This window comes from Adiantum capillus-veneris, chromosome 18 (genome assembly GCF_014529385.1).
Source record: "Adiantum capillus-veneris isolate H3 chromosome 18, ASM1452938v2, whole genome shotgun sequence".
Lineage (NCBI taxonomy): Eukaryota > Viridiplantae > Streptophyta > Polypodiopsida > Polypodiales > Pteridaceae > Adiantum > Adiantum capillus-veneris.
Window position 1 is genome coordinate 116,288,175 of NC_140948.1, and position 15,920 is coordinate 116,304,094.

General features: G+C 43.2%; 1 protein-coding gene across 4 annotated transcripts in view; it reads left to right on the plus strand.

Moving 5' to 3' along the window:
• The window catches only part of LOC147436259 (HIT-type Zinc finger family protein), a 91,049-nt gene that overhangs the window by 59,834 nt on the left and 15,295 nt on the right, over positions 1 to 15,920 (plus strand). For all 4 annotated transcript variants that reach the window (XR_015185175.1, XR_015185176.1, XM_086489185.1 and 1 more), the window contains exon 4: positions 10,606 to 10,698. Coding sequence is in view for 2 of the 4 variants with exons in the window: in XM_086489185.1 (XP_086345311.1) it covers positions 10,606 to 10,698 (93 nt within the window). In the remaining 2 variants the exon portion in view is untranslated. The remainder of the gene's footprint in view (positions 1 to 10,605; positions 10,699 to 15,920) is intronic.

Sequence of the window (15,920 nt, forward strand, 5' to 3'; positions counted from 1 at the left end):
CTGAGATTGCTTCACCTTTACATGCTCTTCAAAAGAAGGCAGTCACCTTTAGATGGACACAGAAAGAGATTTCAGCTTTTAATCTCTTAAAGGAAAAGATGACTTCAGATCCAGTCATTGTGTTGCCAGATCTTAGGAAGTCATTTGTTGTCCAGTGTGATGCCTGCGGTAGTAGCATTGGTGCTGTGCTAATGCAAGATGGCAGGGTAGTAGCCTATGAGAGCAGAATTTTGCAAGGGCCAGAGATGACCATGCAGGTCTATGAGAAAGAGTTACTGGCTGTGATTCATGCGCTCTTAAGTTGGAAACACTACCTGCTAGGTGCAGACTTTGTTGTCCAAACGGACCATCAGACCTTGCGATACTTCTTGACACAGACAAAGTTATCTGAGAAGCATATGCGATGGGCAAATATCTTGTCCATGTTCCATTTTCAGATTGTGCATGTGGAAGGCAAGAAGAATGTTGTGGCTGATGCCTTGTCAAGGAAGCCACAAATTTCAGCTGTGTCGATTCCTTATCATCATGAACTTGATGATATGAGAGAACAGTATGCAAATGATGAAGATTTTGCAAGGGTCTTCGAGCAGCTAATGGATGGACAACGTCATGAACACTATCTTCTTAAAGACGGGTTCATGATGATGCATGGCAGATTGTGTGTCACAAAGCCATTGCGACGCAAAGTTATGGAAGAGAGTCATGTCCCACCGTATGCAGGGCATCGTGGTATCGATGCTACAGTGAAAGCGGTTGAGACATTCTTCTATTGGCCTACATTGAGAAGGGATGTGGATGCCTTTGTGCGAGAATGCCTAATATGCCAAAAGGTCAAGTTTGACAGGCAAAAGGCACCAGGGTTATTGCAACCACTACCTATTCCAGATAAACCATGGGAAAGTATTGCTATGGATTTTATCTTTGATCTTCCAAGAACGCAGACAGGAAATGATGGTATTTGGACCATTATTTGCAGATTCAGCAAACAGGCTCATTTTATTCCTGTCAGGAAGAAGATAAAGCCAGATCAGATGGCACGCTTGTTTATGAGCAATATTTTCAAGTATCATGGCATGCCACAGTCGATTGTTAGCGACCGTGATCCACGCATGACAAGTTTGTTCTGGAGAGGTTTGTTTGAGAATATGGGCACCACGCTCAAATTCTCTTCGTCATTTCATCCTCAAACAGATGGGCAGTCGGAAGAGGCAAATTCTACTGTCCTAGATCTGCTCAAGTGCTATGTGTCAGAGCATAAAGGAAAGTGGGAGCAGTATTTGCCATTGGTGGAGTATGCATACAATAATACAGTGCATTCATCAACTGGCAAGGCACCCTTTGAGATAGTTGAAGGTGGCAAGAAAGTTCCTCCCATACTGCATACAAAGGACAAGATATTTGAAGCAGATAAGTATGTTCAGGACATGGATGAAATGTACAAGAAGGTCAAAGTGGCCTTAGAAAGGACTCAGGCAAAGCAAAAGAAAGCAGCTGATCGTCACCGTCGTGAAGTGGTATATTCACTTGGTGATTGGGTGCTTTTACGCTTTGAAAAGGCAAGGTTAAAGAAGATGAAGGGCAAGGAAAGACTCTTTCCAAAGCTCAGCATGCGTTACTATGGGCCTTTTCAAGTATGCGACATAATCAGTGATGTTGCATATAGGCTGAAATTGCCTGACAGTTGGAAGATTCACAATGCGTTTCATGTGAGTCTTCTCAGACCCTATGTGGGTGATGTGCCAGAAGATATGCCAGCTGAAGATCAGCCGGAAGTCGAGGAACTTGACGAGATCTTGGTCCGTGAACAGATTTTGGCACACAAAGAAAGGAAAGTGAAAGGCAAGGTTGCTAGGCGTTACTTGGTAAAGTTCAGAAACTATCCACCAATGGATGCTAAGTGGATGGAAGAAGGTGAACTTGCAGAGTCACCAACTGTGTTATCACTTTACCTGGAAGCCTTCGATTTGCAACCTACCTTGACCCCTTGAGTTTCAAAGCTAAATGGATTGTCAGTGTGACAATGGCTTCTGAAACAAATGATGTACATGGTATTTAAAGTGAGCTCAAATGAAATACCTGTTACATGAATGTTAGAGCTGTACAGATTGTCAGTTTGGCAATTGCTCTTATGGAATGTCCAAAAGTTTGGTTAGTGCTATAGAAGTGAGTATTTCTTGTCAGTTTGTCAAGGATACAGTGATTGCTTCTATTGAAGAGTACATGTGTAACTGCATTCTTAAACTGTCGGTTTGGGTATGCTCGAAAGTGTTACGGGATCCAACGTGTACTATAAGACAGTGGCAAAATGTGCAGCTACCATTTTGTCATTGGAAAGTTAGTGACTCAAAGCAATGGCAGAGTGTGCAGCTACCACTATGTCATTGGGACAGGGTTCACACGCAGGCAATACATGAGTCGACGAGGTGTTGAATACACCAGGGTTGACAATGAGCATGTATGTGTCGTATATGTGTCGACAGGTGTTGAATACATCAGTGTTGACAGTAAGCATGTACGACATAGATGCAAACGAGGACGTTTGAGATTTCAAGAGGGGGGTATGTCACTAGCATGTGACTACTATCTATCCTTTTTGTTGATTTCTTTCTTATTATCTATTTACTTTCACTTTTTGGAAACACCCCTCGGGAAATCTAACTGCCCTGCATTGCATAGCTAGTGTGGAATTGTCCAGCGGGAGTCCAGGCTGAGGGCAAGAGAGCACTAAGGTTGGACAAGGACTATGGTTAGCCAAGTGGGGTCATTGACTAGCCAAAGTGGAATCCTTTGCTACAGAGGCTACATTTCAGTTCTGGATGTGGCCGCAGTGTACAAAGAGCAGTCGGATGACCTAGAAAGATACAATGGCAGCATCTCCTAAAATTTAGGGAACTGCTATTTTGGGACCTGAAAATGTCTTCGCGTCATTACGTGCAGTTTGACATGGGGATCATTTTGTTACTCTGTGGCCAAGCCAACAGAGGCTGCAGGTGAGATATTTTTAGACCCGAGGGTCTAAAGCGGGAAAATGCACAAATGAGTAACACTTGGCACTCTGAGGCCAGTTTACTACTTATAGAGAAGGCAAAAACGTGATTTATAGCTGGGAGGCTCATTTTGCAAGTCTCTATCACAGGTTAAGAGCTATGGAGTGCTTGCTTTCCCTCTTATGCACAGTGCGGTGCCAGGAGTGATGCCTTGCACACTACGCACTGCCCTCTCTCTCCCCTTTGGCAGTATGTTATGCCCCTCTAGTGGGCTCTTCATTTGACCAATGTACAGTTGTGTGGGTTCATGCGCGATTGCCGAGGCAAGAGCCTCTTGCACAGGTACTGGATTAGCTAGCGGCTAATCCCCCCGCAGGTACAGGTGAATTCGGAGAGGTTTCACGCCAGAAATCTCGTCCGATTCAAAGGGCAAGTAGCCCTACAGGTGCGGGAGCTCGAGGGCTTGCTACGGATGCGACCGGCACGCGAAACGGAGCCCGAAACAGTGAATTACAGCCTGCTGTGTATTTTTGCAGGTTTAGGGTTTTGGCCCTAAACGGACCCTAATACCCCCAGGAGGTTTGGGGACGCAAGGGGACCGCTGTACAGGTGATCTGGCGCATTTTCAGGGCTGAAAACAGAGAATTCAGCGTGCTGCAGATTCTCGCCAGGTTTTGCAAAGTGCCCGTATGCGTCGGGAAAGTCAGTCAATGCGTGGGAATACTGACCGTGAAGGGTTCTAGTACAGTTATGCTGCCGAAATCGGGCTGGAACAGTGGAAATTCAGCCGAGTTTGTGCGGGGCAGCTTGTAGGAACCACAGCGTTTATTCCCTCTTTTGAATAATAAAGAAATACCGAAAGGGGCGCCTAAGTTAGGGGCCAATCTGGTGTCCGTCTACTCATACAGGTGCAATCTAGCAGCCTGTATCCCTCTCCCCTTTGATGTGTCTTGAAAGTACAGGTAAAATAGACGACTAATAATGGGTGAAAGCTAAATCAAGGTTTAAAGTAAAGTCTACCGCCCTTTTTGGATTGAACAGGCCGGTTTCAGTTTCTATACTGCAATGGCCCAAAAAAGGTGGACAGTGGCACTCTGTCAAAACCTTATTCTGCAATGCTTGTGTAACACATAACATATTTTTCCACATCAAATAGCCTTGAGGGAATAACCTGCAACCACTTCCCCACTCTGTAATTGGTCAAAGATGTTTGCAAAATTTGGATCTATGGCATACTTGTCTACCATACCCTCGAAGCTGTGGTGATGACTCACCGAAATAGCCAAAAGCAGTGGCTTGTGAGACAATGCGTTTGCCACTACATTTTTCTGTGCCTGAACATGGACATTCTGAAAATGAAATTGTGACAAAATGTTTGTCCACTGCATTTGCTTGTCCGAAAGCTGTTTCTTGGACAAGAAGTATTGCAAACTCTGATGATCAGTGAACACTGTGAAATCAGTTCCAAAAAGTGTCGCCATTGGATAAGAGCATGGATGACTGCCAAAAGCTCTTTCTCATAAATCTGTGCAATCCGTTCTGGTTGTGAAAACAGTATGCTCTTATAAGCTATAAGTTATAACATGGCCTTGTCGCATTAAGACCGCTCTCAAATTGCGACCACAGGCATCACAATATACCTCAAATGGTTTTTGCAAGTCTGACAAAACCAACACTGCATCAGCTGCCAACTTCTTTTTGAGAGTCTTGATGGCTGCAATCTCAGATGGTCCCCATGTAAAAGGAACCCCTTTTTGCGTCAAAACATATAAAGGAGAAGCAATCTCCGAAAATTTTCGAATGAGCTGCTGATTGTAAGAACACAAACCCAAAAAGCTCCGAACCTTGTGAATCTCTTCAAATCTGGCCAATCTTGAATGGTCCCAACCTTGGCCCGTGTTGGGTTAAAGGTCTAAATAACCCCTTTTTGTACGTTTTTATACTTTGTCCAAGTTCACATAAGTTTCTTGCTGTTACTGAAGTTGCTTCACACACGGAATTGTGGCATAAGAGACTTGGCCATATGAGCCAAAAGGGTATTGATGTGCTTTGCTCTCTGAAGAGGGTTGATGTAAAAGGCAAAAACTTTGATTTTTGTAATGATTGTCTTTATGGAAAGCAAAAGAAATCCTCTTATTACTTTGGTGTCTCTCGCAAAGCTAATCCTCTTGAACTGATTCACTCCGATGTATGCACTATGCCTGTTAAGTCTTTTGGTGGTGCATTGTATTTTGTTACATTCATTGATGACTGTACTTGGAAAGGATGGGTACATTTGTTGAAAAGTAAGAGTGAGACTTTTAATGCTTTTAAGAAGTTTCATGCTTTTGTTACTACTCAAAAGAGTGCTAAGATTAAATGTCTCAGATTCGATAATGGAGGAGAGTATGTATCTGTTGAATTTCAGCGTTTTTGTGATGAAAATGGGATTAAAAGGGAGTTGACAGCCCCTTATAATCCGTCTTCTCATGGTGTGGCTGAGAGGTATAATGGTACTTTATGCGAGAGAGTGCGTTGCATGTTGTCCCCCGCTAATCTTTCCCAAGAGTTTTGGGGGGGAGGCATTGAGAACTGCAATTCATATTTACAATCACTCTCCTAATAGTATGCTGAAAAATGACATTCTATAGGAGGTTTGGTCTGACAAACTTGCCTCTTATGATCATTTTAGAGTATTTGGCTGCGAAGCTTTTGTTCATGTACGCAATGACTTGGGAACAAAGCTTGATATGAAGTCCATTAAAGGAGTCTTCCTAGGTTATGGAGAAGAAGGTGAAATGGGCAATAGAGTGTGGTTACATCAGTTTAGAAAGGTAATACGCAGCCGAGATGTAGTGTTCAACGAGGCAAAATTGCTTAAGAATGCTACAAAATCTGATATTGACAAAAAAACAGAAAGATTTCAGCCTTCCGTGCCACCATTGATGTTGAAAAAGAGCCCCATGATGCATTACTGCAAGGTGAAATTGATAATCAGCCGGTTAACCTTGAGCCAGAAGAGGTAGGACATGATTTTGATGCTCATAATGAGGATGGACAACCACCTGAATTGGCTGAAAATGATTTTCAGCAGCATGATAGAGCTGAAAATGAGTTGTCTTCTGATGTAGAACCGTTGCCAGAGAATGTAGATCATTGGGTACACATGTCAACTCGTTTGAGAAGGCAATCATAGAGATTTAATTTCTCTTTGCATCATGTAATGTTGACAGATGAGGGTGAACCTCTTACATAAAGAGGCCAAATCATGTGAGTCAAGCAGTAAGTGGGAGCTTGCAATGCAAGAGGAAATGAAATCCTTGTATGGAAATGATACTTGGGATCTTGTGCCATTGCCCAAAGGGAGAAATGCTCTTCCTAACAAATGGGTGTACAAGATTAAAATCGTGGATGAAAAACCCAAGTACAAGGCAAGATTGGTTGCAAAAGGATATGCACAGAAAGAAGAATTGATTTTCAAGAAATCTTTTCCCCCGTTGTAAAGCTTACGACTTTACGTGTCCTTTTTGCTCTTGTTGCGGTGCTTGATTTGGAATTGAATCAAATGGATGGAAAGACAACGTTTTTGCATGTTGACATTGAAGAGGACATATACATGAAACAACCATAAGGTTTTGTAGTTTCTACACGTGAGGAACTTGTGTGCAAACTGAAAAGGGCTCTGTATGGTTTGAGACAATCATCACGATAGTGGTATAAGAAGTTTGACACTTTTATGCTGTCTCAAGGCTTTAAATGCAGCCACGCAGATCATTGTTTGTATACGAAAAGGGATGAAGATGGTAGTCCCATCATACTTGTTCTCTATGTTGATGACATGCTGCTTACCGGGAGACATAAGATTAGTCTTGATGCTCTGAAACGTAAGCTAAATTCAACATTTACTATGAAGGATTTGGGTGATGCAGAGTATATTTTGGGCATGCGTATTAAAAGAGATAGAAAGTTGAAATTGCTGTTTTTATCTCAAGAAAGGTACATTGTAAAAGTACTTGACAGATTTAATATGGTTGATGCTAAGTCTCTAGGGGTACCTTTACCTCCATACACTAAGCTTAGCAAAGCAGATTGCCCAGTGGATGAGGTGGCATTGAAAGCAATGAAGGGAATCCCTTATGCATCAGCTTGTGGTTCTTTTATGTATGCTATGGTTGCCACTCGTCCCGACATTGCTTATGCAGTAAGAGTTGTTAGTCGATACATGTCGAATCCTGGCAAAGCGCATTGGGAAGCTGTCAAATGCATTCTGAGATATTTGAAAGGTACACAATCAAAGTGTATTTGCCATGGCAAAAATGACTTAAAGTTGCAGGGATATTACGATGCAGACATGGCAGGTGACATGGATACCAGGAAATCTACCAGTGGATATGTATTTGCTATTGCTGGTGGTGCAATCTCTTGGTGTTCTAGGTTGCAAAAAATTGTGGCATTGAGTACTACTAAGGCTGAGTACATTTCAGCCACAGAGGCTTCAAAGGAGGCCATTTGGTTGGGCAGACTTGCAAAAGAACTTGGCATACCTGCTCATACACTCGTGTTGGGTTGTGATAGCTAGAGTGCTGTCTACTTAGCCAAAAATGCCATGTTTCATGCACGTACCAAACACATAGATGTGCATTACCACTTCATACGACAAGTGTTGGAGGATGGTCTAGTCACCTTGACTAAGATCCATACATAGGATAACCCTGCAGATGTTCTCACCAAGAGTCTTGCTAAGGCTCAACATGAGCATTGCATACAGCTGGTGGGAGTTGGTTAACTTAAAGGCGTCATTTATGCCTTTAAGTGGGAGGTTGTTGGGTTAAAGGCCTAAAAAACCCTTTTTTGTACATTTTTATACTTTGTCCAGGTTCACATTCAACCTGGACACATTTTTTTACAGTCGCTTATAATAAAAGTGGAAAAACCCAAAACTCACTTATTGAGTTTTCCCCAAAAACGTGAGCTCTCTCTCTCTCTCCCTACTTCGATCTCTAGCGCTAGCTCTCTGCTGCTCTGTGCCTCTTGCTTCTTGCCCCGACACGCACCTACCGGTACCTTCTGCTTCGCACTTTCAGTCCGATTTATTTTGTTTATATTTCACATTGAAACCCCTAAATCCCGAAAGGGCAACCACTTTCATGCCCTTATGCGCGGTGGCATTTTTGAACGAACATCTCGCAATCAATGTACTCCAAGAGACTATATTCGGCCAAGTTGTTTCTCAAGCACTTGTGTGCTTCCCAAAGTGTTCGTGTTTGGCATGCATATCAACCAAAGCATCCTAAAGAACTTATCTTGCTTTTTGAAGTGCACCACATTTTGCATACTTATCAACTAAAGCATTGCCAAACACATATCCCGCAATCAATACACTTCAGAGAGAACATTCTAGACATGAAGCTCCTCAAGCAATTCTTTTGCTTTCATATTTAGCATCATTATGGACCAAAGGATTGCTAATCTCAACAATTGGCCCACATACTGACCAAGGCAGTGCCAAGCACAGAAGTATTAACCACAAATCTACAAACATTTATTTGTTTTTGCATCCCATTTCTCTTGCTCATGGAAGCTTAAGGAACTGTATCGGCCATAACTTGAGCAATTAATGCCCGATTTGAGAACTGTAAAGCACATGCCAGACACTATCATCCGCGGAACTCTGTAAAATAGAAGTCGGATCACTTGAGCACGCATCTGGAGTTCGGACCAAAGACAGCTAATATGGTCCCTGGAAAATATCAAAATGGCTATAACTTCTCCATCTGGACTTCGATTAGCGAGCCGTAAATACGGGCTTGTAGAGCATTCTGAGTACTATATTATTAACCCATAAACTCACTTCGGCAACTTTCGAGCATATCCACTTACAACATCAAAAACACAAATACTGGCTCTTGAAAACCATATGTGGCATACATTTAACTTTTACATTAGCCTGCTTTCGTGCCCCATCACTGCACAACTAAATGTGCACCTCAAATATGCATAATCTGCTTCCTTAAACCTTGTTTCTCATCATGAAATTGGAACGACATGACAACGCTAGATTGAGAAAGATGAGGGGGAAGGAGAAGGTTGATCCAAAGCTAAGTAGGCGATCCTATGGGGTGAATGTGATTGTTGGTCATGTATTCTTTGTGCTAGTGCATACTTTGCGTTATTTGTCTTGTGAGTGTTGGCCAAATGCATGTCTACATTGTTTGTTGCATCCTACTTTTCTATCTGCTTCGTAGGAGTAATTGAGGGCGATTACTTTCCTTTTAAGGGAGGGGTATGCCACAAAGTGATGAAATGGCATGATTGACCGGACCAAAAGAGAGGAGGTAGAGACGAGCTACATCTTGTGGACCAAAAGAGTAGACCTAGATCCGAGTTCAGCGATGCGTGAAATGCGACAAGTATCATGACCGGATTTGTGGCGGGTTTTGCAAGACTGTTGATGTGGCCTTTGTAAAACGTAATGACGTGGCAATGTGGATGTGGGGCAGCTTTTTGGTTCCAGTTATGAAAGCATTGTCTTTGCATCGCGTTTGGCAGCTTTCGATAGCGGGCAGGGTGGTGGTGGTGGGGGGCACATTCATTAGTTGCAGAGTTGGTTCTCCTCGGCTACTGTATCTATGAAGATCAATAAATAAAGTAGTACCACAAGGGGCGCCTACCTTAGGGGCCATCGCATTTGAGTTGGGAACTCCGTCCATTTTGTCTTGTCTCTAGTTTCCTGTTCTCTTTGAAGTTCCAAGTGTTTTCTCTCTCAGTTTAGTTCATGGTGTTAGTCACAAAAAGTGATGACGCAGCCCTAGGACCCATGAGTAGCACAAAGAGAGAGAGAGAGATCGCAGGCTCTAACTTGCAAAGCTCTACCATTTTACATAGTTATTTACTCTGAACAGTGTACAAGTCACAACCTTCTTTGGGGACTGAAAATACTTGAAAAAACACCGATGCTCCAAAAGTTACCCACAAGGATGGTGACAAGGCCTGCATAGTCAGCTGCAAGGTGCTACATGAGAACTCACTTGTACAAGAAGTGTGCCTCTTAGAAAGAGACCATGGCATGCACTCGTATAATCATGCCTCAACAAGTGACTCGAAGAGGCATGACATGCGTCTGTCAAGAATTTTGGCAGCATTTTGTAGCTTGAATTTGAAGGAGCTATACAAAGTTTGCATCGGAGTTCTCTCCTGTTCATAAACATGCAACATGAACCACTAAGCCATAAAGGTCCAGTCAACATTGGCCGATGGACATTTACATTGTTGTTCTTTGCAAGTTTTCTGTAAAAGGCTTGCCTTAGTGGCTTCAAAAAGAAGTTATGCCATTTGTAGTATGGACACGGAAGATCATCAATGAGTATGCGTGGTGAACGAAGAAAGGAAGGCATGAGAAGCTTAATATTGCATAGAAAGAGAGCAAGGCAGTGCTGAATAGGGAAACTTGCATTGTGGGGCCCATTCTTAATCTCTTCTGAAAGGAACTGTCTTGAGTTTCCAGAGGTTTTTGTGAAGTTTGAATTGTTAGTTGTGTTGCATTAAATGTTGTATTGTATGCGAAAACCTGATTGCATTTAGGTTGCAAAAATGTTGTGGGAACTTAAGAGCATCAATGCTTGTGTTTGATTCTGGATAGGATCTTCTCGTACTCACAAGCAGCCACCTAGACCCTTTGAAGTTGCTGATGAGCAGGGGTGGAGGTTGGAAAAAGGCCAATTCGAAGCTTTAGGTAATGTTCCAGAATTGTATAAACAATTTTGTAGTGATTGTGGAGTTAATGCATAATTTTTCTTAGATGTGTAAGATTAGAACTTGGTTGCAGTTAGGTTTCTAACTAAGGATTAATAATTGTCATTCTAGGCTTTCTGTCTTGCACTCAATAATTTTTATTTGATTATTACCAATCTCTTGTTTATTTCTAACTTTTGGGAGTCCATTCAATTATATGATTTTCTCAATAATGGAATTTGTTATATTGCAAGCTTTGACCTTGAATTTGTGGATGGCAGGGATCAAAATCCAGATACCACACTAACACATTGCCCCTTCCTGCCCACTTGTGCTACTAGTTGTTCTTTGGGTCTCTGTTTTGTAAATATTTTTAAATATTCTCTCTCACACACACACACACACAAAGAGAGAGAGAGAGAGAGAGAGAGAGAGAGAGAGAGAGAGAGAGAGAGAGAGAGAGAGAGAGAGAGAGAGAGAGAGAGAGAGAGAGAGAGAGAGAGAGAGAGAGAGAGAGAGAGAGAGAGAGAGAGAGAGAGAGAGAGAGAAATGAAATGAAATGTTATATTAACGTCTTCAAAAGGCCAAAATGACCTATGAGACCAATCAGTTACAAAATAGTGAATCTAATACCATGTCTGGGTACAAAAGAACTAGAAAAGAACTAGAAGTGGAACAAAATACTACTACTACTACTACAATCTAAAACTACGTTGGTGTAGCAGCTGATACAATAGGTACCCGGTAAACTGGATGTAACAGTGTGTGAAACAAAGATGGAAGAAATGGTGAGGATCCATCCTCATATGCACTCTGGATGTCGAGAGAGTATGGCTCGAATCTTCTGTTGTAGTCTCCGTCGATGCTGTGTAGCTCCTCTCCTCAGTCGCGGTCGTCTGTATCTCTGTAGCTCCAATGCTCGGTCGATGAGAGTGCCAGTAGTGGTCGAATGAGTGTGGGACGAGCTCTGCAGAGAGAGAGAGAGAGAGAGAGAGAGAGAGAGAGAGAGAGAGAGAGAGAGAGAGAGAGAGAGAGAGAGAGAGAGAGAGAGAGAGAGAGAGAGAGAGAGAGAGAGAGAGAGAGAGAGAGAGATGAAATGAAATGAAATGTTATATTAACGTCTTCAAAAGGCCAAAGTGACCTATGAGACCAGAAAGTTACAATGCGGTGTATCTGATACAAAGTCAGATTAACAAAATAAATTAAACTAGGATAACAAAATATAAATATTGTGGGATCCTAAACTAAGCAGTACAATGTGAAGACAATATGGGAGGGGAGTAGAGATCCATCTTCATCTGCACTCTGGACGACGAAAGAGTATGGCTTGAATCCTTTGCTGTAGCCTCCTTCGAAACTGTGTAGCTCCTCTTCTCCAATCGAGGTCGTCTAGATCTCCCTAGCTCCAATGCTCGGTCTATGAGAATGCCGGTAGTGCAGGTAGACCTCTCCACCGTTGGCTGCTCCTCTGTCTGTTCTTCTGGGTGTACAATATCTAGTGTAAAGAAATCTGTGATCTGTCTCTAGGGATGTCTCTCTTCAGCTCTCCTCCAATAAAGTTTCTCTATGCCTGTGTAACTCAAGTAGATATAGGCCAAGACATCTTTGATCCTCATAACTCATGACCCTAGATAGAGGCCCAAAACCTTCTCTGAATAGACAATGAAAACGGCCTCGTATCTCATAGTACACTGTGCAATGACATATGTAATGTACTTCTGTCTCTGGCTCTAGATGGCATAAGCGGCATATCCTGCTATCTGCTGGTGTCCCTCTGAATCTGCCAGTTTCAATCTCGAGCTGATGTGAGAACGTACGTATCTTGCCAATCGCACAACGCAAACCATGCGAAAGATGCGTGTCCATATAGCTGGGTCGAATCACAAACCCATCCCCCGTGAGGTGGAGAAGATGCTCTCTATAGAAAGCCATCTTCGTGCCCAACTCCTGTAACGGCTCTATCCACGTCCTCCTCGTGTCTAGCTGGATTAGATCCTGACGAATGAGTCTATTAATCTCTACCCGTGTCAGAGACCTCAAGGGTGCCTGTAGAGAGTATTGAAAAGGAGGCAACTTGTCCATGGTGAAACCATGTGTTTGAAACCATGATGCCATCTGTGCATACCAGCATGATGTATCCCCATTAAGAGCTAATTGTTTGGAGGACTCTAGAGCCACCCTGGCATATCTGTCTCTGGTAGTATCCCACAGACTGTGTACAAAGGAGACTGATCTTGTAAGCGCCTCAATCTCCATAGGGGGGTCAGCTAATTCCGCTCGAATGATATCATGCGGTACGGAAACCTTGGCTCTAATGAGCCAAGAGATCATAGATACCAGGGGCTTCTCCATACGCCTCCAACCATCCTGGCCTATAGAAGGTCCCCAAACCTGCACCCCATATAACATAGTAGAGGCAACCAAAGTATCAAAGAGCCATAACTTTGTCCTAGGTTCCTGGAACTGAACCTGCGAACACATCCTCTCCATTCCTCCTAGAGCCGCAGCAGCTCTAGTTAGTCTAGTCTTTGCTGCCCTTCTCAAAGAAAATCTCAGCCCAGTAGAGAGAGAGAGAGAGAGAGAGAGAGAGAGAGAGAGAGAGAGAGAGAGAGAGAGAGAGAGAGAGAGAGAGAGAGAGAGAGAGAGAGAGAGATGAAATGTTATATTAACATCTTCAAAAGGCCAAAATGACCTATGAGACCAATTTGTTACAAAATAGTGAATCTGATACCATGTATGGGTACAAAAGAAATAGAACAAAAATACTACTACTAGAATCCATCCTCATCTGCACTCTGGATGTCCAGAGAGTATGGCTCGAATCCTCAGCTGTAGTCTCCATCGATGTTGTGTAACCCCTCTTCTCAATCGTGGCTGTCCGAATGCCGGTAGTGGTCGAATGAGTGTGGGCCGAGCTCTGCAGTGATGGCTGCTCCCCTGGCTGTCCCATATAGTGAAAAGAAATCTGTAATCTGTCTCTGGTACCATCTCTCTCTAGCTCTCCCAGTAAAGTGTCTATATATTTGTGTAGCTCAAGTAGATATAGCCCAAGACATCTCTGATCCTCATAACTCATAACCCTAGAGAAAGGACCGAAACCCTCTCTAAATAAGTAGTGGAAACAGCCCCGTATCTCATAGTACATTGTGCAATGACATGTAATGTAGCTCTGTCTCTGGCTCTAGCTGGCATAAGCGGCATATTTTGCTATCTGCTGGTATCCCTCTGAATCTACCAATCTCAATCTTCAGCTGATGTGAGGATGTGCGTATCTGACCAATGGCACACCGCAAACCATGAGACATATGTGCGTCCATGTAGTTGGGTCGAATCACAAACCCACTTCCTGTGAGGTGGAGAAGATGCTCTCTATAGAAAGCCATCTTCATGCCCAACTCCTGTGGCGGCTCTATCCATGTCCTCCTGGTATCTAGCTACTACAACCTATTGCTCTTCCAGTGGAAACAGGTTTGAAATTAGGTCTTCATGATGCTGGTGATCTTGTCGATCAAACTGCTATTGGATGCCTTATTTATATATGCAATACGAGGCAAGATATCTAATTTGCATTCTCACATGTCAGCAAATTTATGCATAGTCGAGGATCTAAGCATTAGCAGGCTGTTAAGAGGATCTTTTGCTACTTGACTGACACTTCATATCTTGGGTTGTTTTATCCCAAGGGGGGATCATTGACGTGAGATTTGCATGTTTTTTCGGACTCAGATTGGGCTGGTTGTTATGGCATGCAAGTGTCCACAAGTGGTTTTTGTTTCATGCTCGGTAGTTCGTGCATGTCATGGTTGAGCAAGAAGCAACCTACTGTGGCCACTTCCAGTTGTGAAGCGGAGTACAAGGCAGTCTTTACAGATATGGTTGAGTGTGTATGGCTCAGACGCCTTTGTGGTTGATTTGGGTGTTGGAAAGGACACTGCCAACATCATCTACACTGACAGTCAGAACGCATTGGCAATTGCGAGAAACCTAATTTTTCACGCTCGTACAAAGCACATTGAGGTGCAGTATCACTATGTCAGAGAAAGACTCTCAGCACGATAGATCAACTTGGCTTATGTGCCGACCTAGGACAACCGCAAAGCTTCAAGCTTGCTTCCCTTTGTGGATTGATTATGTTCTCAAGGCATGACACTTCCCTATACACTAGTACCAGCTCTCGTTCACTGCATCACTTTCATGGGGGATTTGTTGCCATATATGTGATAGTGATGTGTGTGAACGTATTTTTTGTAACAAACTTTTTTTTTTTTGGAGAAAAAGATCCTTTTAGTAGTTAATGAAACTGCCCATAGGGCTACAACCACCTCTACTAGAGAGGGCTACAACAATCATAAGGGGGAGACTCTTCCAATGAAAAACAACATATGTACAATGAGGCTAAATCAAGAGATGGGAGGAATGCCTTGTGGGTGGTGAGATTGACATTCTTATGCTTCAGGAGCATCATCTTTGTGAGAGCCGCATTAGACGGTGTGGTCAGATTTTGTGTGGTCGCTATGAGAGTTTTTGGGTCCGCTGCATTTGGACTTGGAGACATCTAGGGTGGGGTATGTATGACTATTGCGGATTCTTTGCAGCAGGCCATTGTAGGCAGATGGATTATTGTGCCACGCATGGCTCAGTGGATTACTATGTAGGTTTAGGGTTGCCTCATGGGCTTCCTGAACATCTACTCGCCGCGAGTGCACGTGTCATGAGGACATGGCAGTTATTAACCATGTCACAAAGATGTGGCAACTGCTAACCTTGGTTGTTGGTTTCTTTCCAATGGGGTTTATTTTATTTGTTTTGAGACCCTCTTTTTGAAGTAGCAAACGGTCGGACATTGTATGACCAATGTGAACTGTAGATTCACCCGCAGACGGGAAGTGGTCGGCACTGGAATTCGTATGGTAAGAGGATGTCTAGGCTCAGAGCAAGATCATATAGGTCCCCGGTCGCACTTAGCAAGTTGGTGGATACTAGGAAGTGAACTCAATTAAGGCGTAAAGTCAAGGTGGGACTACCAACAAAAAGTATCCGACAGTTGGGCCACAGTGCACTTTTGGATGCGGTCCCAATAAGGATAGATGGTCAGAAGACCAGTGGGAGCCCAACGGAAGCATCTCCTAAAATTTAGGGAACTGCTATTTTTGGCCGTGAAATGTGTTCGCGTCATTACCTCCGGTATGACTAGGGGAACATTTTACAACTCTGCCGCGAAGT